Source organism: Pristiophorus japonicus, chromosome 21 (genome assembly GCF_044704955.1).
Source record: "Pristiophorus japonicus isolate sPriJap1 chromosome 21, sPriJap1.hap1, whole genome shotgun sequence".
NCBI classification, from domain to species: Eukaryota; Metazoa; Chordata; class Chondrichthyes; family Pristiophoridae; genus Pristiophorus; species Pristiophorus japonicus.
This window is the reverse complement of record NC_091997.1, coordinates 14,255,053-14,278,305: the sequence shown is the minus strand read 5'-3', so window position 1 is coordinate 14,278,305 and position 23,253 is coordinate 14,255,053. Positions and strand designations below refer to the sequence as shown.

Genomic DNA, 23,253 nt, shown 5'->3' with positions numbered 1-23,253 from the left:
AACCTTTTTCGGCAGAAGGTTCGAGTTAGAAATGGACCACAAGCCGTTAACATCCCTGTTGTCCGACAGCAAGGCTGTCAATGCCAATGCGTCAGCTCTCGTACAGCGGTGGGCCCTCACGCCGGCTGCGTATGACTACACCATATGGCACCGGGCAGGCACCTAAAATTACACTTGCGCGCTCAGCAGGCTCCTACTGGCGACCACTGAGGGGGCGTCGGAGCAAAGCGCGGAGATGGTCATGGCCGTTGAGGCTTTCGACACCGCAGGCTCCCCCATCACAGCCCGCCAGATCAAAATCTGGACCAACAGAGATCCCCTCCTATCTCTGATAAAGAAATGTGTCCTGACCGGGGATTGGGCGCCCGCACACGAAGCGTGCCCCGAGGAGGTCAGGCCGTTTCACAGACGGATGGATGAACTCTCCATCCAAGCCGACTGCTTGCTATGGGGCAGCCGGGTAGTCATGCCCCAGAAAGAAAGGGAAGCATTCATCAGGGAACACCACAGCGAGCACTCAGGCATCGTGCTAATGAAGGCCATTGCCCGGTCACATGTCTGGTGGCCGGGAATTGACTCCGACCTGGAACACTGGGTTCGCAGGTGCACGATGTGTGCTCCGCTGGGAAATGTCCCCAGGGAGGCCCCACTCAGCCCGTGGCCCTGGCCCACTAGGTCATGGTCACGTAGTCACGTAGACTACATGGGCCCGTTCATGGGGAAAAATGTTCCTGATTGTTGTCGATGCATACTCGAAATGGATCGAGTGCATCATATTGAATTCGTGCACGACATCCACCACCATGGAGAGTCTGCGTTCGGTCTTTGCGACCCACGGTTTGCCGGACATCCTGGTTAGCGATAATGGCCCGTGTTTCACTAGCTAGGAATTCCAGGAGTTTATGTCGGGTAACGGTGTCAAACCCGCCAGGACAGCACCGTTCAAGCCGGCTTCCAGTTGCCAGGCGGAACGTGCGGTCCAAATCATAAAACAGGGCATGCTCCGGATTCAAGGACCCTCCCTTCAGTACCGCCTATCACGCCTCCTGCTGGCCTATAGGCCCCGGACGCATTCACTCACGGGAGCCCCACCCACGGAAATACTCATGAAACGCATGCTTAAAACGCGGCTGTCCCTCATTCATCCAGCCCTGTCAGACATTGTTGAGTGCAAGCGTCAGTCCCAAATCGAGTGCCATGATCGCAACTCAGTGGGGAGATGCATAGAAATAGATGATCCTATATTCGTTCTCAGTCATGCTTTGGGACCAAAGTGGCTTGAGGGTACTGTAATTGGCAAAGAGGGGAATAGGGTCATAGTGGTCAGACTTAACAATGGGCAGATATGCTGCAAACATCTGAATCAAGTAAAGAAAAGGTTCAGCATGGACACTGAGGAACCTGAGGAAGATCATGAGATGTCACCCACACCACTGCCAGTGAACGAGCAACAAGGACATTCACCAGCATGCACAGTCCCTGCGGCCAGGCCGGGCGACAGACGCATGCCAAGGCTCAACCACCAGAGCCCCAACTGCGACACTCCACGAGAGAGCGTCGACTGCCTGAAAGACTCAATCTTTGACCCAAAGACGTTGGGGGGAGGTGATGTCATGTTTGTAACCTTCACAAAACTGTAACCCTTATGTAACTACACTGTATACACCTGAGTAATGCACACCTTGACCACGGGATGAACTTGTGGGAGACACTCCTCACCTGGTCATCTAGGTATATAAAGGGAGGTCCCACGCAGGGTCAGACTTCTTGGTCCTGGGAATAAAGGCTCAGGTCACGCAGTGACTTTATCTGCAGTACATGCCTCGTGTGATTCTATAGTGAGGTGTAAGGACACCACAGAGTATATTCAATGCTGAGATAGATAAGGTTTTTGGACTCTAGGTGAATCAAGTTTATATGGATTTGAGGTTGAAGATTAGCCATGATATTGAATTGTGGAGCAGGTTCGAGGGGCTATATGGCCTGCTCCTAATTCTTGTGTTCTTATGAAGGGTTTTAGTGAACAATACGTGTTTACGTGCATAATTCTACACAAGTCTGAGCATTGTTAGTGACGACTTATGCCTCAGATAGCATTTTAACTCTCCTTGCCTATGTTGGCTGATAGCCAAGGTGGGCGCAGGGATGCTACAATTGGTCGCAGCAGGCCGATGCTAGGGTCCTCGTGACCCCGAGGGAAACTTTGTGGAATACAAGATTTGGTGTGATGCGCCCCGGAGCTGAACAAATTGGCTAACATTGCTGTCTCAGCTCACGTTTAAATAGCATCCACTTGGAAGAGGAAGAGGAAGTGATCAGTCGAACTCTATCACCAGGAATTGTGTATTGAGGATGGGAGAACATTAGGGCAGAGTGTCGGGTGGGGGGTTGTGGGTGGGGCGAGTTGGGGAAACCAGCTTTGAAATCCTCACCAGCTCGTCATTATTTCGTAGATGAGGCACTCTTTATCTGTGGCCATTTTAAATAAAAACTGACAAGGAATGGTGCAGGTTTTATTTTGCATATATTTTCTCATCGTCTTCGAGTACATAATATTAGATGCATAGCTCAATATTTAAGGTGCTGACCCAAAAATGTTGAATTCACTTGAAAAAATATTTTGATAATGAAAATTGTGGTCTAAGAATTCCTGCGATTCACTTGTATGGTGGTGTAACCATTGGCCGATTAAGCTTGCGGAGGTTCTATAAACACTTCCATTGTGTAATTTTAAAGTAAGCTATAGTGTTATTTCCTGTGAATGAACAATTTTCTTTGTATGGTGAAATGGCCCTTGTTGTAGCTTGAATGCGCTTACCATTGTAGGTGTAAAGAGTATGTTGTCATGAGTATTTCTCATTGTATCATTCCCTAGTTCCTATTGAGTGGGCAGTGCAAGAAATATAGTTGAATTCCCCTAAATTAACTATTTTATCTCTACTGTGTGTGAATCTGGCAAGTGTTTAATGTATTCAGTGTTTAAAAATCCAGTTTTTCCTTGGATGAGGTTGTCTCATCAGTTTGTCAGCATGATGCACATCCCATGGTTTTGGTTTTATGTGGACCTGCGTGGTGGCCTTGAGAGCTCTTGTGTTCAGAGATGTATTCGCAGTTCTTTATTTTTACCACAGGAATGCGTGACTATAGCAAAGGTGAAATAATATTGACTGCCTCCAGCGGCCTTCAGTGATATGATATGGGCCTGTTTTATATGTTCCTGTGGGCATGGTAGAAGTGTACAGTTTAAAAAAAAAAAAAAAATTAAAAAAAATTCCCCAGCTGTACTTTCTCGCCACACACATGCCAGGACAAGTCATCTTTTTACGAAGGCTCTGCTAGAGGGCAGCAAAGAGGAGATGGACTATGCCAGTATTTATATAGTCCGATGCTCTTGCATTTAGCAAATTCAAAGTAAACAAAACCTTTTTTTTTAAATACTGGGTTAGTTAAATCTCCCTTTTCTCTGCCTCCCAGAAACATCCAAATCCTTAACATGCAAACAGGAAATGCTGGGAACACTCAGTAGGTCACGTAGCGAGATCAAGCGTCAGCAGTGTTTCCAACATTTTCAGTTTTTATTTCAGGTTTCAAGCAACCGCAGTATATTAACTTTCTTTTCTAAGCGTACATATGGATGAACTAGAGTGTAATGTGGTTAACAGTAAACCTCAAACTTTCTGACCCATATGTGTTTTTCCGAACAGTCGAAATTGATAGCGTACAAAGTAGACGAACAAATTGTGAAATGGTGATGACAAACTGCAATTACAAAACAACCCCACATTGGCAATATTGAGTTGAATTGTGATATCATTCTGAAACTAGCCAGAGTCATAGAATCTGAAACAAGCACATGCGAGAAAACGGAACTTAGGTAGACTGGTTGGATTAAGACACATCTCGAAGTTCCAATGTAATCTGTAGCAAATAAATTACTTTTTGAAAGTGTAGCCTCCATTGACTTGTATGCAAATACAGTGGCCAATTTGTGTATAACAAGGTCCCACAAATGTCAGATGAATATTGAATCTGTTTTTGGTGTGGTGGTTGAGCGAGAAATATTGGCCAGGACACGGGGAGAATTCTCCTGCTCTTCAAATAGTGCCTTGGGATCTTTTATCTCCACCTGAGCAGGCTTTAATGTCTCCCCTGAAAGGCAGCACCTCCTGTCAGTGCAGCACTCACTCAGTATTACACTTAAGTGTCAGCTTTGGGCCATGTGCTCAAATCCTAGAGTGGGGCTTGAACCAACAACCTGCTGACTCAGACATGAGTGCTCTCACTGAGCCGAGACTGACACTAAAATAAAATATACCTATTTTTATCTTCTACTTTTAGGTTGCCACATGCCATTTTCTTGCTAAGCCTGTTCCCGACCTTTTAATTACAGCAACATTGGCTAAGCAATGTGAAAAAAACAGCCATTGATTTTTTTCTCTGTTTGAAAGGACTACTACTCGACAGTTCCAACAACCTGCCAAGCCCCACAATGAGGAACAGTGGGTATAACCCGCACCTGATATTTTTGTAGTATAGTTCATAGTCTACATAAGTTCATGTTTAATATGTCAAAATTGTTGGTTTCCAAATAAATAAAGACAATTTTATGCAGTTATCTGCAAAAAGAAAGTGTTTCTCCACTCTTTCCCGAAGGCAGTAGTATTCTGGGATACAGTTCCATGGGGAGCTCTCTGATACATCACCTTAGTGATTATTCTTGTTGTCTTAGCCTAGAATATGTGTCTACAGGTTATTTGACTAGTAGATGTCACAGTTAAGCCTGATCTTGATGTCCACATACATACAATTTCTAGCAGGAGTCATAGGATGGGAAGCAGAATGCTAGCTAATGTTTTCTTCATATTACTGAGCCAATCTGTGGTGTCCCATTGCTGTCTCAGCTGAAATCAGCTTAATCAGCACTCATTTGGAATTGAACCTGGGACCTTGCCTGTGTACTGTTTTCTACTGGGGGAGAAAAAGGCAGCATCATTCATTTCGTCATGATAACCAGGCTTGTCATAAATTTGGTAAGACCATCCCTTCATGCACTGTCCTGCCAGCTCCTGCTGCTGTCTATCTCTTGTTACTCTTCCATTTGTACAGGGTCCTTGGCTTTTGGCTTTCTAAATGATATTTTCCTAGCTGGGACCCATTCTTTTGAGGCTACTTGATCTTCAGCCATTTGGTTGTTCACTCTATTCTAGTTGATACCCAACATCATTTTTGAAAAGTATGTCCCAACAGCATTCATTTTCTGTGCCCTACAGAAATATTGACTGGCCACAAACCTTGCATGATCGTTTCACATTCCATTCCATTCCATGAGGCATCTCTCTTCCTCCAGAATGGTTTTGATACTCCTTCAAAATGCTTCACTGGGCATACAACTTTCCTGTTGTATAAACTCACTTACTTTCATTTTCTCTACATTAGTGCCCAATTTCTTCTTACTTCTATGCTCCTTGTACCATGGGCATTACCTTGATATTGAGAAGCTGATGTTCGACTCTTTCTTTCTTTCCTTCAACACCCAGCCACCTCTTTCATGTTCCGTAGTTAGGTTCTGACCTATCCATACACCTTTTTAGGCTCATTGATCTCCAATGTCTAGCTCCCATTGCCTAGCTTGTGATATGGTCCCTTTCACTATTGAACAAGGTAGATCATATGCTACCTTTTTGGAGTCTTATTTTAATTTTGAGCCACCTTCTCCTTTCCTTTGCCCTTATGCAATGCTTCTGTATCGCTTAACAGTCTGGTGCTCCATCTAGTTGCTTGGAGTTTCAACAAATCCCATACTGAATCTTGCACCTACTTAAAGTCTAACAAACACACCCATGGATATTTCTCATGCTTCCAGAACTTATCAGTTACTCATTTTGGTGTGATCTGATAACTGCATCGATATCTGTCCTTATCTAGTTCCAATCTAGTTACCTTTCCCCTCGGCTCATTTACAATTGGAAATTCTAAATTCACTCAAAGTTTTAAGTTAACCTGCCTTTCTATTCAGGTTCGCTTGTATTGAATATGAGATGCTTTTTTATGATGTATATAAATCTCAAGCAAGAGTTTTGTCCAGTATTCAATATTAGGAATGTGATGATGCCTCAAACTTGGTGCCATTTTTGTTTCCCAGACTCTACAATTGCAGAAGAGAAGACCTGAGTCAAAAGTTGCCCAAGACCATTTTTTTTTAAATGAGCTGAATTCTTAATTATTGATCAGAGGAATGGTTAAATGTTGTTCTTGATAAGCCACCTGCTTAAGATCTGTACTGTTTACCAGCTTTTAATTGTAAAAGAAGCTTGGTGGTAACATTTTAGGTAAGCATTGCAACAGTTGGACTGTTCCAGTCACCTGCATTATAAAAGCAGCTTTTGGTTGTGACACCAGAAGTGTCTGATACTTAAACTGTTACTTTATTACCAGCTTGCCAACCGAGCACGGACAGAGAAGGAAGAGAAATTAAGCCAAGCATATGCAATTAGTGCTGGAGTCTCTCCAGAAGGGCAGCAGCTTTTTCAGACTATCCATAAGACGTAAGTTCAGTATTTTTTTCATCTTCTCAACGCCTTCTTCCATCAGACAACTTCTTCAAAAGTAGATGGAAACTTTCATTAAACCAGTGAATAAGGGGTGGTAATATGAGATGGCAGTTGATTTAAATTAAAAACATGAGGTCTTCAGAATCTGTTTAATAATAATTCGAACAATATTGTCCCTGCGAAGACCAGTATGGATATAAAACTATTTCCGTGTACTATGTTGTAAAATTATGGTTACGGTTGATTCTCTAAATGAGTTGTTAATATTTACATGGCGAAGATGTGAAAGTGTAGCTTTTTCAATTGCTTGTTAACTGCTATGATATAGTTTGTATAAATGTGTGCATAATTTTAATAAGAGTCGAGGGGTAGTTCCTTTCTGTGATTGAGATCTTAAATAATAACAAAGCTCCTGGATTTTATTGGCATCAGTAGAATCTGCATTAAATTATATTGATTGGTATCAGCTGTTTGTTACCAATATTCAAAAAATAAAGTCTGTCTTTTTTAAATCCTGCTCTCATGAGGGGTTGAAATGCATGATTGGCATATATTACTACATCTGGCTGATACTCCAGTAATACCAGCTTTCTTCTCCCCAGTAGGTTGTAAGATTGCTTTTGTCCACAATGAATCCCAATATTTTTTAAAGGAATTTCTAGCCATTTTATCTTCATTTTCACTTTTTTCCCCTCTTTCCTTTCACCTTATCCCCACCCCCAAACACATTGCCTTTCTGGAGGCATCAACTCTGTTGTGCAGTTCCACAGTTGCCCTTTGGGCACCTTGCCCAAGTGGCACTTCATGCGAAAGACTTGACAGTCGGGTCCATTGCTCAAACCTCGATGCTGCCCTTGGCTTCACGTGTGTGTCAGGCAGAGGTTGCTGGATAGCAATTGGAATCTGAATTCTGTCCCAATTCCTTTCATTTTTTTTGGGCCCCCTTCCATCAAAACCTTGGGATACTGATGCCAATTGTAGCTCTGAAGGGCAATTATTCCTGGTCTGTGACTGAGCCACTTGCTGAATAAGCTGTTAAATGGAGAGCCTTGTACTCCAAATGTGATTTAAAACTTAAAAAAAGTAACGTAAGTTTAATCCCTTGCGTAGTGATTGGTATAATTAGAATTGGCATGATTTTACTGTTTTTGGAGCTAGATACTGGAATGTGCGATTCCAATACACTCTATCGCCTACCCACCTAGTCATAGTGGAGGAGCTGGGATGATGGAAACAAATTCATGTTTTCCTCCCAAAGCATAATCAGTGTAAAACTTACAACAACTACTGCAGAAAAATCATTTTCCCCTCTGAATATAATTTGCTGTCACCCCACTTAAAGGAATTATATGGATTGTTCAAAAAACTTTGAAACACATGTTCTAGAAAAAAAAACTTGGAATTACTTTTCCACATTTTAAAGTTAAAAATGCTCTTTGCTTGCTGATGAACATGACCATTTAATTCAGCAGTGGTTTAGGTGACAAAGAAGCCTGATGGCCCACATTTCTGTCTGCACTCTGTCAGCAATTGTTTCTTTTTAAAGCTATTAATTTTCTCCTTCAACCCTAAACAAGTGCTTATGTTTTAGATCTGTCCACCACAAAATTGTGGCTGCAGTTTGGAATGACATCTGCATTGATTTCCTCCCCCATCCCAGTTTTTAACCCCTTTATTTGCCTGGGGAATAGAACTGTGGTCCTAACTCTGGCAATGATGCACATTGTTGTTTCAAGTGTGCTATTGCACCTCATTTCATAAAGATCACATGGTGTGGTATTGAACATATAGATCAGGAAGCTCTCTGATTTAAGCGCAGGTCTGTGCTGAGGGAGCCTCATTTTCCCTGGAGGAGAGAATTAGCCAGAGGTCCTACTCTTTATCGCTGTCCAATAGCCACTGCAGTGCACGTCTGTGTTCCCTCTAATTTTTGTTTTGGGACGCATGGCCCATTCAAAAATCTGCGCATTTTTTGCATTTAAAAGCCAGTAAGCCAGCTATGCGGGAGCTCTTGACTGCTGCGTGCAGCTTAAAGGGGAATAGCAACCCAACTCTGGAGCAGCAAAGCAGCATTACAGACGGCTAAAGGCTAAGGTCCAACAAAAAACCCGTGACCTAAAGAACAGGTGGTGGATGGAGAAAGCACAGAAGATACAGCAGCTGGCCGACAGCCATGATGCGCGAGGATTCTTCATCGCAGTCAAGACCACCTATGGTCCAAACACCCAAGGCCCCACCCCGCTGCTGGAAACACTCATTAAGGATACCGAGGCAGTCAGTTCCCACTGGGAGGAGCACTTCGAAGATCTCCTCAATCGAGACTCTGCCTTTTGACTCGAGTGTTCTCTACTCGATTCCGCAGCATGATACCCGCCACCACCTTAGTGAGACCCCAACACTGCACGAAAAAGCCATAAGACAGCTAGAAAAATAACAAGGCTACTGGAGTGGATGGAATCGCTGTTGAGGCACTGAAATATGGCGGAGAGGCACTGTTGGTGTGAATACACAGCCTCATCTCTCTCTCATCTGGAGGGAGGAGAGCATGCCAGGTGATCTTCGAGATGCGGTGATCGTGACCATCTTTTTTAAAAAAGGGACAAGTCTGACTGTAGCAACTATAGAGGAATATCTCTGCTATCAGCCACTGGGAAAGTCGTCGCTAGAGTCCTTCTCAACCGTCTTCTCCCCGTGGCCGAGGAGCTCCTACCGGAGTCGCAGTGTGGATTTCGTCTCCTCCGGGGCACAACGGACATGACTTTTGCAGCGTGACAGCTACAGGAAAAATGCAGCGAACAGCGCCAGCCCTTGTACATGGCCGCCTTCGACCTTTGACACTGTCAATCGCGAGGGTCTATGGAGCGTCCTCTTCCGTTTCGGATGCCCCCAAAAGTACGTTACCATCCTCCGCCTGCTCCACGACGGCATGCAGGCCATGATCCTTACCAACGGATCCATCACAGGCCGAATCCACATCCGGACCGGGACCAAGCAGGGCTGTGTCATCGCCCCAACCCTCTTAATCTTCCTCGCTGCCATGCTCCACCTCGCAGTTGACAAGCTCCCTGCTGGAGTGGAACTAAACTACAGAACCAGTGGGAATCTGTTCAATCTTTGCTGTCTCCAGGCCAGATCCAAGACCATGCCAACCTCTCGTCGAACTACAATACGCGGACGATGCCTGCGTCTGTGCACACACACAGGCTGCACTCCAGGACATAGTCAACGTATTTACCAAAGCGTATGAAAGCATGGGCCTTGCGCTAAACATCAGTAAGACAAAGATCCTCTACCAGCCTGTCCTCGCAGCGCCGCACTGCCCCCCCCCCCCCCCCCCCAGACATCAAGATCCACGGCGTGGCCCTGGACAGCGTGGACCACTTCTCTTGTCTCGGGAGCCTCCTATCAACAAGAGCAGGCATCGACGACAAAATCCAACACCGCCTCCAGTGCGCCAGTGTAGCCTTCAGCTGCCTGAGGAAAAGAGTGTTTGAAGACCAGGCCCTCAAAACTGTTACCAAGCTCATGGTCTACAGGGCCATAGTAATACCCGCTCTCCTGTATGGCTCAGACGTGGACCATGTACAGTAGACACCTCAAGTCATTGGAGAAATACCACCAACTAGGTCTCCGCAAGATCCTACAAATCCCCTGGGAGGACCGACACACCAACATTAGGGTCCTCGTCCAGGCCAACATCCCCAGCATTGAAGCTCTGACCATACTTGATCAGCTTTGCTGGGCAGGCCACATAGTTTGCATGCCAGACATGAGACTCCCAAAGCAAGCGCTCTAGTCGGAACTCGTCCAGGTCAAACGAGCCAAAGGTGGGCAGAAGAAACATTACAAGGACACCCTCAAAGCCTCCATGATAAAGTGCGACATCCCCACTGACACCTTGGTGTCCCTGGCCAAAGACCGCCCTAAGTGGAGGAAGTGCATCCGGGAGGGCGCTGAGCTCCTCGAGTATCGTCGCGAGAGCATGCAGAAATCAAGCGCAGGCAGTGGAAGGAGCGTGCAGCAAACCAGGCTCCCCGCTTAATCTTCCCTTCAACCACTGTCCCACCTGTGACAGAGACTGTGGCTCTCGTTTTGGACTGTACAGCCACCTAAGAACTCATGCTAAGAGTGGAAGCAAGTCTTCCTCGATTCCGAGGGACTGCCTATGATGAAAGGGAACATAGGTGCACGTATGTGATAATTGAACCGGGTTCTGCTTTTCTTTTGCCTACACTCTTCCTTCCACCCAGTGGTAAAATGGGCAGGAGGAAGAGGGGAAAAAATCAAATCAGAAGTCATCCCAGATTGCTGTCGCACACTCCAGGACTTGGAGCATATAATCTAGGCTGTCACTTTAGTGCACCACTGAAGGAATGCTTCATTATCGAAGTTTCCCTCTTTCGGATGAGAAGATAAACCGAGGCATTGTCTTCCTGTTCAGGTGGATGTCACAGATCCCATGTCACTATTTGGGAGAGCTTCTCTGCTTTTCTTCAATATGCTGGCCAACATTTACCCCTCAACCAACACCACCAGAACAGATTAACTGGTCAATTATGTCATTGTTTGTGGAACTTGCAGTATGCAAATTACCTGCTGCATTTGGCTATATAACAGTAACTACACTTTAAAAAGTGTGAAGTCCTTCCCTCCCTCCTTCCTACATGGGCATTAATTTAGACCTGGTCCAGAAAAAAAAATCAGTACCACTTAAAATAATAACTGATGCGAGACCCTAGACAGGAAGTTATGGATAATGGCCACTTGGGCAAGATTTCACAGGGCTACTGGTACCATACCACGTAGTCAGTCACTGCTTTGAGAAGGGACGAATAGAGGAGCGCAAAGTTATTCTAATAAAACTGTTGGCTAATCTGTCAAGCAGTTGCTGTTTTCTTTCCCCAAACTATTTAAAAAAAATATTTTTCTTTTACTTCCTTGGAGTAGTGTCTCTGCATCAGAGGCAGTTTCTGAGACGAAGGTACATTTCATTCCCCTTTGGGGAAATATCTGTCCTCCCAGTCAATGTCTCTACCATGACCAAGCTTATTAAATTGATATGTGGACAAACATGATTGTAAATGCTATTGTGCTTTTCCCCGACATTGCAACAGTTTTCAGTACTGAACATTTAAGTTCCATCAGAAGAATTATGACAAACAAAAGTTTAAATCATTTTGATATGGCTTAATGGATTGGAAATCTGTAATTAGTTGTCTATTCACCCAGCAAACTTATATAATACTTTTTTAGCATCAAGGACTGTAAATGGCAAGAGAAGAGCATAATCGTCATGGAAGAAGTTGTAATTGTACCACCTTACCAGGTTGAGAACTGTAGAGGCAAAGAGGGAAGCGCATTAAGTCACGTACGCAAAATAGTAAGTATACATGTACATTTTGTTACACTCATTTAGAACATTTATTCTCTTCCTATTTAGGGTTTCCCTCCACATGACATTCTTTGCCAGAGAAGACAGGCAGATGACATTTTTAGGCCTCACAAAGAGTCCCATTTTTGTGAGGAAGTGCCTCCCTCGCTATAGTCTGCTTCTCTTTCCCCCTCCCCCCCCCCCCCTTCCCGAATGGCCTGCTTAAGGTCGGGAACCTGCAGCGTGGAGAATTGCATTGCCAATAGAATGGGTGAACTGTGCGGGAACCCTTTTGTAAATTTAGCATGCTCACTCTTCCAGAAAGATGTTTGAAGAAACCTTCTGTTTGGGTGAGTGCACATCATTCCTTATTTCACCTCTACACTAAAGTTCTCTTTTGAGCATTTGTGTAGAATTTCAGGTCATTGTTTTTTTGTGAAGCCAAAAGAATGACACCAAACGAGAGAGCGTTTGCAGTTTAGCCATCGAGTTCTTGATAGTTGTACAGTTTCATTACTTTATGGAGCTTCTGCACCGGGGCCAGGTACTCCTTTCTCTTTCCCCTCCCCCCCCCCCCCCCCCCCCCTCCAAAGCATGTGGAAGGTTCCACTCCCACTATCTTTTTGCACTGCTCCATGGAGAAAAAGTGGGCTGTCACCTACTTGGCAAGAGACACAAGAAGCAGAATGGAAGAGGGGGGACATCTTTTAAAAGTAGTTTTTTCCTCAAATTCCCATGTTTGTAAGTACCGATACTCAGTTTATGTTGGAAATTATTACCCTTCCCTGTAATGTTACTTGTATGCCTGAATATATTTGATTGTTACAGACTGTGTTTCATTTTAATGTGGGTTATTCTGACATTGAGTGCCCTCACATGAAGGCATGGTCTTCAACTCTTGTTGCTTCATTTATATCTGGCCCAAGGAGGCTGTGGACTGGAGCTTCAAGCAAGTGCACCACTGAGTGGTGGAATGTAGTCTTTCTATCATATTGTGCTCCTGATTGCTCAGCACCTCATCTTTGTAGTAGTTGTGTAACTTAAAATAGCTAGCTTTTGTGAAGCCATGATGGAGTCAGGTGACCCACTTCCTTATGTTCAGTTAGCATTGGTGTATGCTTCAGGGAGACACTTGGAGGAAAGAGAAAATACTTTTCACAAAAACGATCCTACAAAGGGAATTCAGAATTTGTATTGCCCCTCAATCCAATTCTCCACATGCATGTGAATTCCATTTAGTATCTTAAAGATTTTGTTAATATATATTTTGGAGATAACCAAACCATTTGTAAAGATGCATGCATTTTTAACATTTATTGTATACTTGCTAAACATTTGAATTGTGTTGGATGGCTAATAAAACAATCTATAATTATTGCTATCGGGAAACCTGCTAAAACGGAATAGCTTTTTTAAAAAAAAAGAGTAGGAGTTCCAACTTGTCGCAGTGATTGTTGCTAGACCTGTTGTATTTAGCAAGATATTTCCTTGTGTTGACGGTGGCCCCACCATAATAGCAAAATCAGCATTCAACAAAAATAATACAAGAATAAACGTTACATGCATTTTCATTTTATGTAGCCTGCAATTTAATTGGATTTGATTTAATTGTATGTACCTGTGTTTCCCAAGCTGGACTTTGATGTTGCTTACACCTTTTGCAATGCAATATCTTTTTTTTTAGTACCGTCACCAGGTATAACTAACATTTTATGTAGTTTCCTTATTTTAGAAAATTGCTTTAGTTTTATGCCCCAAGAACTATTCATTAATGTAGTGTTTTTGGTTTGTATTAATATTGTATAGTATCCCAAGATATAAATTTTAAATTTAGAAGTAGTCAGTAGGTACACGATAGTGATTTTGAATCTGAAATGACAAAGTACCCTGTACTGTTAATTCTGACAAGGCTTCTGTAACTTTAGGGTTTAGTTACTTTTAAGATAAACTGTCTTTTGTTCGTAAATCTTGGCCTCCATACTGTTAAAAGTATGGGCAAACAATATATTTAATAGCTAAATTTTACTCGGACTTTAACTTCATGTCATGGCTGATAGTATTGTGGAATGCAAGTAACACATTCAAAGTCCCACTGAATACTTGAACTGACAATTGAGTCTGGTGCTTACTTAATTCGTTTGAATTGATTGTCATCTAATATGAGCTTCATACTGAAACATAATCACATACTGCTCATACCATTGCAATTTCATTAAAATCCCAAAACAGTCAATTTCCACCCACCTCTTGATTTGTTTGGTCTATAGATAGCCTGCTCAGAGCAGAAGGGGGCTCAAGAATCATTTTTCAGACAAATGAGTGACAAATTTTAATGCCATCTCATCCCTTGAGAAGGAATGGAATTTTCATGGCGTTTTTTACTAATCTTTCCCTGTTGCACATTTAGTGAAGTGACGCTGTCCATTCAGCACCCTGTTTATTTAGAGAACACTTTGGTCAGCTGGATGACTCACGATTATCAGTATAAAACTCGGTAAATTTCAAAATTGGGTTTATTAGTTCCTTGAGACTTTATGAAAGGAAACTTCCCAAGTTCTAACCAACTTCATTTGTTTTACTGCAACCAACAGTTGCGATATTCATTTCCCCACAAACTTAACTGGTAGGATAAATTTAAATAATGATCTGTAAATGACCGTTGACTAAATTTGAGTGGACATAATACATTTCTGGCCTCAAGGTATTCAGTTTATTTCATCCGTTGTTAAAATGTAAACTTTTTAATAGTCGGCACAAAGCACTAATTATTTTCTATCATTTCAGCTATACAGTAAAAACAAGTTTCAAAGTGGAGGTTTCCACTTGCCTGATAGCAGCCATTAACTGCTTAGGAGAGAACGTTAACAGCCTTTTGTCAGGTAATGTCAGTAGGCTACCTGCTGTTGATTAAAGTACATTGGGGAGAAATGGGGCTGCTGTTTTTTTAAATTTGTGCTTAAAGCTTTTTTGTGCAATGAGCACCATACACTTAGCTGTAAGAAAAAAAAGAAATAAGCAGTGAGCTACTAGTTATGCATTTCAGCCTCATGGGATCATCCACTGATGATGAGGCTGCTTGTCTCTCCAAGCAAGTAATGGCTGCTATCAAAGAACTATCTACTTGTTTTTCCCATGTAGATGAAATAACTAGTACTAAAAACTAGATATTCCAGTGTTGATTATGTTAGCTTGAAAGCTTTCTTCAGTATAGCTACATGTCTGTCATATTGCTAGACAAGCACATCAAATCTAAATTCAGTTAAATTATGCAAGCTGTAAATCGTTTAATATTGACCAAGGGACAATATTCCTCCATTCAATTTATTTAGCTTCTCTCTGTCTCTTCCCTCTAAAACCCCTTTATGCTGAAGCTTGCAAAGAGTCACGGTTTTCATGGGAAAAGGCATTAACTTCTTTTCTAGGAGAAGGGGGAAAGCCATGTATTACTTCCATTGCAGTAGTGTCACGAAGTGGTGATTTTGACATTTTTTTTGTGAATCCAAACACACTTGCGGACCACTTTTCACGAAGACAATTTTCCTTTTATGCGTATCTTGGTCGGTGCTTGGCTGAAGCTAGTATAGTCAGTTGCAGAATAGAGCTGGCACAGGCACAATGGGCCACCTCCTGTGCTGCAAAATTCTGATTCTAGTAAGCTGGTGTAACTTTACCAGAAGTAATTGTGTCACTGTCTCTGAATCAAAGGACTGATGCAAAATAAGCTTGAAACTAAATAAAAATCACTGTTTATACTTGGAATAGTAGATACTGCAATGTGCTATAGTATATCAACACAGTGGACAGTTCTGGTTTGATTTCCTATACCATGTGAGTGAAGCTAAAGCTATTTTATAGATATCCTGTTACCTTAAATCATATGCCCATATATTCAAATTATTTAAAACATACAAAGCAAGTGTAGAAGGAAAAGGAGTTGAGCAGAAACTAAACTGAATTATGTATGCGACCCAAACAAATTGACATGCTCAAGGGCTTGGACAAATACTGTAATATTTGACTAAATACCAGAAAATGCTGCTTTTGTGTTATAAATGAATCTTCAACAGTAATATGCTTTGTTTTCAAATGTACCAGATAGATTAAACATAACTTGTACAAATATGCAAGAATCCAGTTTGTGATGTAGTTTATAAATCCTAACTGTCCTCCATTGGCTTGGTTATGTTTCTGGCACCAAAGAACAATGTTCCATCTGCACAGGAAAAAATGAACTTCAAAGTGAATATTTTCCACTTGATTTCAGCAGGAGAAAGAGAGGTTTTCAGTGAGGGTGATGAGGCAGTGGAAACACTGGGTAGAACAAAGGATGCAAGACTTTAGACCTGTCTACAGACCTCCTGACAGTAGTGATGTAGTGGGAGGATGTATAAATATGGAGATCAGGGAAGCATGTAGCAGACATAATGGGATATTTTAATTTTCACAGACTGAGAAACCGAACAGCTCAAGTAATAAAGGCAATGAATTACTAGAATGTATTTAACAGTTTTCTGGAACAATATGGTTTAGAACCGACAAGTGAACAAGTAGTACTAAATTTAGTGCTGAGTAATGGACCAGAATTAGTTAACCATCGGATGGTAAGGGAACATCTTGCAAACAGTGACTATATGATTGAATTTGTTATTGGGTTTGAGAGGGAGAAGGGAGAGTCACAAACCAAGGTTGTAAATTTAAGCAAGGCAAACTTTGAAGGGATGAGAAATAAATTGACACGGGCTTAACTGTTAATGGGTAAACCTACAGACAAACTGAGGATTATTCAGAAATATTTGGTACAATACAAAACCAGTACATGGCCTAACAGGCAAAAGCGCTACTTGTGCAATTAAGCAACCATGGTCAACAAATGAGGTAAGGGACGGTATCAATCTAAAAGCAAGGCTTGCACAAATTCAAGGAAAGTAGAAATCCAGTGGATGGAGAGTTATAAAAAGAACAAAGGGAAAAAAAGAAGGTAAATAGGTGCAAAGAAGGAACATGGGAAAAAATTGTAAAGAATATGAAAGCTAACAATAAAAGTTTTCCTAAATATATTAAAAGAAAATAGTAAGGGGACTGTGGCCCATTCGGACAGATGCAGGTGAGACTATAATTGGGCAATGACAGACTTGTTAAATGAAATACTTCGTATCTGTTTTCACAGTAGAGCAAGAGGACAAAATACCAGCAGTACAAGGGAACCTAAAACTAAGTCAAAATGAGAAACTAATTGCATTTAATGTGGGTTTTTTTTTTTTAAGTGTCATGGCAAAATAGTGGGACTTGAGAGACAAATCTCCAGGACCTGATGGTTTCCACGGCGGCGGGGGGGGGGTCGGGGGGGGGGTGGGGGGGGGGGATTAGTGTGGAAATTGCAGTTGCGTTAGTCATAACCTTGTAAAGCTCTCCAGATTCGTGAATTGTGCCTTTTGGATTACATAATTACAAATCTCTGTTATTTCAGAAGAGAGGGAGGGCAAAAGCAGGAAACTACAGACCTGTTGTGGGGAAGTTACTGGAATCTATCATCAGAGACCGGGTGACTGAGTACTTGGACAAGCATAAGCTGATAGAGTCAACATGGATTTGTTATGAGCAGATCACGTATGACTAATTAATTTCATTTTTTTTGAGGAGTTCACTAACCTGGTAGATAGGGAGGTATCTATGGATAAGAGATTAATAAAAATAAACGCATGGAATTGGAGATAACTTTGTGACTGGGGTTAGTAATTGGTTGGGAGGTAGGTGACACCAGTTAGGGATAAAGGGAATGCACTCTGACAGGATGTGTGAAGTGGTATTCTCCAGGGATTTGTGCTGGGACCTCGGCTTTCCGCCATAAATTAATGACTTTAATGAAGGAAAGAGAGTTGTATATCTAAATTTGGAGATAATGCCAATTTAGGGGGCATAGTAGGTTGTATAGATGGGAGCAGGAAGTTGCAAAGGGACCTAAACATTGATTAAGTGGGCAAAACTGGCAGATGGAGCTCAGTGTGGGGAAGTGGGAGATCCATTTTGGATTCAGAAATGACAAATTGGAATATCTTCTAAATGGCAAGAGACGAGGAACTGTGGAGGAGCAAAAGGATTTGGGTGTCCAAGTACATAAATCCCTAATAATAACTTATTTATATAGTGCCTTTAATGTAGTAAAACATCCCAAGATGCTTAAATTAATTGCTAATGAAGGGATAGAAAAAATCATAAATTTCTATTTGAATTTGGCCTTTATATCAAGGGGACTGGAATTCAAAGGGGAGGAAGTTGGGCTTCAGTTGTACAGAGCCTTGGTCAGACCCCATCTGGCGTACTGCGTTCAATTTTGGGCATCGCACTTCAGGAAGGGTATAATGGCCTTGGTAGGATTACAGCGCAGATTCACCAGAATTATACCAAGGCATGAAGTGCTAAATTATGAGAGCTGGTTGCATAAGCTTGGCTTGTATTCCCTTGAGTTTAGATGGTTGAGGGTGATATTTTTGAAGTGTTTAAAATGATACAGGGATTTGATAGCGTAGATACAGAGAAACTCACTTCTTCTGGTGGGGAATCCAGAACAAGGGGGCACAATCTTAAAATAAGAGCGAGGCTGTTCAAGAATGGAATCAAGTAAAACATTTTCCTCACAAAGGGTAGTGGATATCTGGAACTCTTTTTGCCCCCCCCCGAAAGACTGGAGGGCTGCGTCAATTCAAATTTTCAACACTGAGATTGCTAGGTTTTTGTTGCGTAAGGGTATTAAGGGATATGGAGCAATGGCGAGTGTATAGAGTTGAGGTACAGATCAGCCATGATCTAATTGACTGATAGAACAGACTTGAGTGGCTGAATGGACCCACTCATGTTTCGAAGTGCCGTCAACTATAGCATAGAACTATTTAAGAGGAAGCCACATAGCTACGTATATAACTTTTGGGTAAGGGTATCCAGGGATATGGATCAACGGTGGTTTCTGTTCCTATGTTAGCAGCAGCTGTTAGCTACATTACTGTGATTATTGCCAACTTTTTGTGATCGTCATTGGCTGAAATTTCAGAAAAATATGATGGCTTCTTAGTACAATTTTTCTTTTGTGCAGTATAGAATGATTTACATAATAAATACTGTTCTATTTAATCACTACCAAAACCTGTTTACCTAATGAGAAAAGGCAGTTGTATATTGATACATCCAGTTATTCTGTTTGGCTTCATCGATAGTACATCTGGTTATGCAAAACTAACGGTTTCTTGAAAGCATTTACTTTGAGACTAGATTTTTAATCCCATCATTGCTTGTAATACTGACGAGAGTGCTGCGTGCATTAAGTTGTTTGGAACCAGGCATTTAATTTTTTTAAAGTAAAAGCTCAATGTTCATTTTGGCTGATACACATTATCCAAATTCCTGAATGAAACTGGAAGCCCATGATTTATGTTAAATCCATTTTTGTGCAAAACTGACTTCAGGCTCTAAAAGGAAATGGTTGCCTGAAGTTCATCTGCTGGTTATTGGAAGTTTCTTTCCAGGAGGCAGTAAAGTAAAGGCTAGATTAATCGCTCTTGCAGTTGGATATATTTTATAAGGGCATTGTGGGGGGGTGGTGGTGTTGGGAGGGAGGGGGAGAAGGAGAAGCAGGGAACCTTTTCTGACTTCAGAAGTGTGACTCTACTATGGTTCTCCTGTGTTTGGAAAACAATACATTTAACACTAAACTAAAATAAAATGTTGCACATTTTATATATTTCAAATGCATTCCAGGCACTCCCTGGTGTTGATTTAGAAGCATGCCAGTTCAACCTCTGGGTCCCTTCCCTGTACTCCGTATGGAACCTATTTGTTTTTGTAGAAGATTAGTCTTGGTCGTGCACTTGTTAGTACAATATATTTGAAAAGGTATTCAACTGATGCGTTCTTCTTGCCTGCATTTTATTTCAGTTTTGTGTTCTTGAATGAACTTGCTTTGAATTCCAGTTTAAATTCAGAGCAAGAGCTCCATATTTTCACTTTGCAGTAAATCTACAAATGTAATTTGGATAACAACGCTTACTATGGGTTTTATGAACACGAGTCTGAAGAATAAATTTTAAATTGAGATTGTTTTATGCTGGTTAACTTGTCTGTTAATGCACATTATGCTTGTGTAAAATAAAATGGCCTTTTAGAATTGTGGTACTTAGCAGGTACACAAACTTTGCATTTTCAGTTCTGAACTGGTTCCATCTTGTGATTTGTGTAAGTGCATTCCTTCCCCCCCCCCCCCCCCCCCCCCACCCTTAGCCTGTTCCGCCATTCAGTTAGATTGTGGCTGATCCGCATCTCGACTCCATTTACTCACATTAGCTCTATATCCCTTGATCCCCTTAACTAATAAAAAAAAATCTGTCATTCAGTCTTGAAAATTTCAATTGACCCAGCACCCACAACTTGTTTGGAGAGAGTTTTCCAGATTTCCACTACCCTTTGCTTGGGGGGAAAAGTGCATCCTCTGATTTCACCTAGCTCTCATTTTAAGATTGTGCTGCCTTGTTCTGGATTCTCCCACCAGAGGAAATAACCTCTCTTAACTGCTGCATGGAATCCTTTTTTATAATTTTAAACTCCTCAATTAGATCACTCTCATCCTTCTAAGCTCAAAGGAATACAACCCCCAGTCTGTGCAACCTGTCTACATAATTTAATCCTTTAAGCCCTGGTACCATTCTGGTGAATCTGCACTATACCCCTTCCAAGACTAATATATCTTTCTTGAAGTGCAGTGCCCAAAATTGAACACAGTACTCCAGATGGTGTCTGATGAAGGCTCTGCAATTGAAGCATAACTTCCTCCCTTTTTGTATTCTCATCCTTTTGAGATAAGGGCCAACATTCCATTAGCCTTTTTGATTACATTTTGTACCTGTGCACTAGTTTTTAATTATTTACTTCCCTAAATCCCCTTTCTCCACAGTACCTCATCTCTGAATTTAGAATGTCTTCTTGGATCCAACGTGGATAACTTCACAATTCTGCACTTTGAACTCCCATCTGCCAGTTTTGCCCACTCAATCTGACTACACTCCTTTATAGCTTCTGTTCCATCTACACAACATGATGTACCTCCGAGAAGTGCCAGTTGTAAACTTGGATATACAACTCTCTCTTCCTTTATCTAAGTTATGATCCATTTGGTGTAAAACTGAGGCCCCAGTATGGATCCCTGGGAAACACCACTTGCATTATACCACCAATCAGAGTACAGTCCCTTTATCTCTACTCTCTGTCTCCTCCCCCCCCCCCAATCATTACCAACTCATGACACAATTCTTTCTGTGCACTTTTAACTTTGCTAGTAATCTCTTGTGTGGAACTTTATCAAATGCTTTCTAGAAGTTGACAGAGGCAACATCGATAGACACACTCCTGTCCACCATGTTAGTTACCACCTCAAAGAAATCCATTAGATTAGTCAGATGTGACTTGCCCTTCACACATTGATGCTAACTTTGATCAGCTCATACTTGTTCAAATGATCTTTGCTGAGATTTTTGCTGGGCTAGTTTCACACATGTCATTCCTCCTGAGCGCTGGTGGGCTATTTAGTTATTTGGCTCATTGCAGCGGAGCCCATTCCCCTTGGTGCATTTGTAATGACTATTGGGAGCAAAAAGACTACCCTGTATGGATGGCTAGGATGTGGAGAGCTCTCATGCCTCTACCAAAATTGAATTTGGGACCATCTGCTTTGAAAAGTTCAGTACAGTACCACATAATGTATTTATTGACTTCATTAGGGAGCATGCAATTTTATCATTTTATAATTGGGTTTACCAGAGTATTGTAATTTTGTTCAAGATTTAGGATAGTAATCATTTCTGGAATAATGTTTGACTCATATAAAATGACTATCCGCTTTTTAAAAAAAAAAACAATTTGCCCTGCACATACCTTTATTGGTCTATTGAAACTGCTGGACTTAACTATTGAATGGAAAGAATATAATTGTGATTTGCTTGTTTTGGTTTTATTTATTTCTCTTCCTTTCTTTTAGGTCGAGAAACATTTTAGAGATTTGGAAAATCAGAAGTTAATGCAACAACGTTCACAAGCACAGCAAACACAGAAGGAAACTGCCTTGTCGTCCTGAGTGGCTTGGATAGGTCCTTTGCAGAGCTTGATGGGGAGGGGAGGTGGGGGGGGAATTTTTTTTTCCTGGGATGGGGAGGGGGTAGTCCACACATTTTCCAGGGAGAATCTACAGTGAGCTGACATTTCCACTTCCAGAAGAGAACAGACTTTACAAAAAAAAAGCATAAAAGACAACACTTATTGTAACTTGACTAACTATAAATTACCTTTTTCCTTTGTTTGCTTTAAAAAAAAATTAAAAAAGGTCAGATATTTTGTTAATTTTATTTTTTACATGTTCATTTGCTTTTTCATTTTGTCCATTACACTCTTTAGGTAGATCCTAAACTGCTGTCTGTGACCTGCACAACACACACAACTTTCAAACATTTGTTAGAGTAACAAACCAGCTGTTTGTAGTAATAGTGTTCAAAGGAGGAAAAAAAGCAAAGCAAGAAGGTAATTTAACATGTTAAGTGGTTGTCCCATTTAGGAGAGATTTCCTTTTTGAGTCCTTTTTTTTTTCCCAGAAACTTATTCCCAGAAGGAATAAGTCCAGTTTTTTAAAAACATCACAGAAAAGTCTTCCAGTGAAGAATTGAGTATCTGATGATGGAAGATTTGGCTCATTAGCTTATATCCTCTGACTGTGTACAGAATCGGTTTGTCTTGCTAAGACAGTGCTTACGGAGAGTGTGGCCGTTTTAAAGGATATAACTGTTCATGCAGTTTTGCATGTGTCATGTACTGTACACTTCATTAAATTGGAAGAAAAAGGTTGTCGCCTGGTCTTTGCATAATAAAATTAGACAGTAACAGTCATTTAAAAAGTCCTTTTTATAGGCTGGTGAAGAATCTATGATAATGTATATTTTTATTCGCAGTCCCTGTCAGCACAACACTATAATATAAATTGGAGGAATTTAAAAAAAAAAAACATTTTAAAGCTGAATCTGTTATTGTCTTATTTTGATTGAAAAAATGAAATTAAAGAGAGTAAGAAGAAATTTATAACTGGTGTTTGTTATTCTCTACTTTGATGTTTCCTTCATGAGATTCTTTTAACAAAGGGCAGCTGTTTACCATTATGTCACAGAAAATCATTTGTAATGTTCAAAACACCTTGAACAAATATAATGAAGTGTTGTATTGAAATTTAGCACAGGATGGAAATGTATAATATTAACATCCTACCCCAAGTTAAACCTTTCTGGATTATTTGAAAGGTATTGTGTA

General features: G+C 41.4%; 1 protein-coding gene across 2 annotated transcripts in view; it reads left to right on the top strand.

Annotated features, from left to right (window-relative positions):
- lsm12b (LSM12 homolog b) overlaps nucleotides 1-22,793 on the top strand; it is a 41,047-nt gene extending 18,254 nt beyond the window's left edge. The window contains exons 3-6 of one of the 2 annotated variants that reach the window (XM_070864018.1): nucleotides 6,436-6,545; nucleotides 11,805-11,931; nucleotides 14,707-14,801; nucleotides 21,941-22,027. In XM_070864018.1, coding sequence (XP_070720119.1) covers nucleotides 6,436-6,545; nucleotides 11,805-11,931; nucleotides 14,707-14,766 — 297 coding nt within the window. In that variant the 3' untranslated portion in view covers nucleotides 14,767-14,801; nucleotides 21,941-22,027. Of the gene's footprint in view, nucleotides 1-6,435; nucleotides 6,546-11,804; nucleotides 11,932-14,706; nucleotides 14,802-21,940 lie in introns of both variants that reach the window. The other variant, XM_070864017.1, reaches the window with a different exon arrangement.
- The last annotated feature ends 460 nt before the right edge of the window (nucleotides 22,794-23,253 follow it).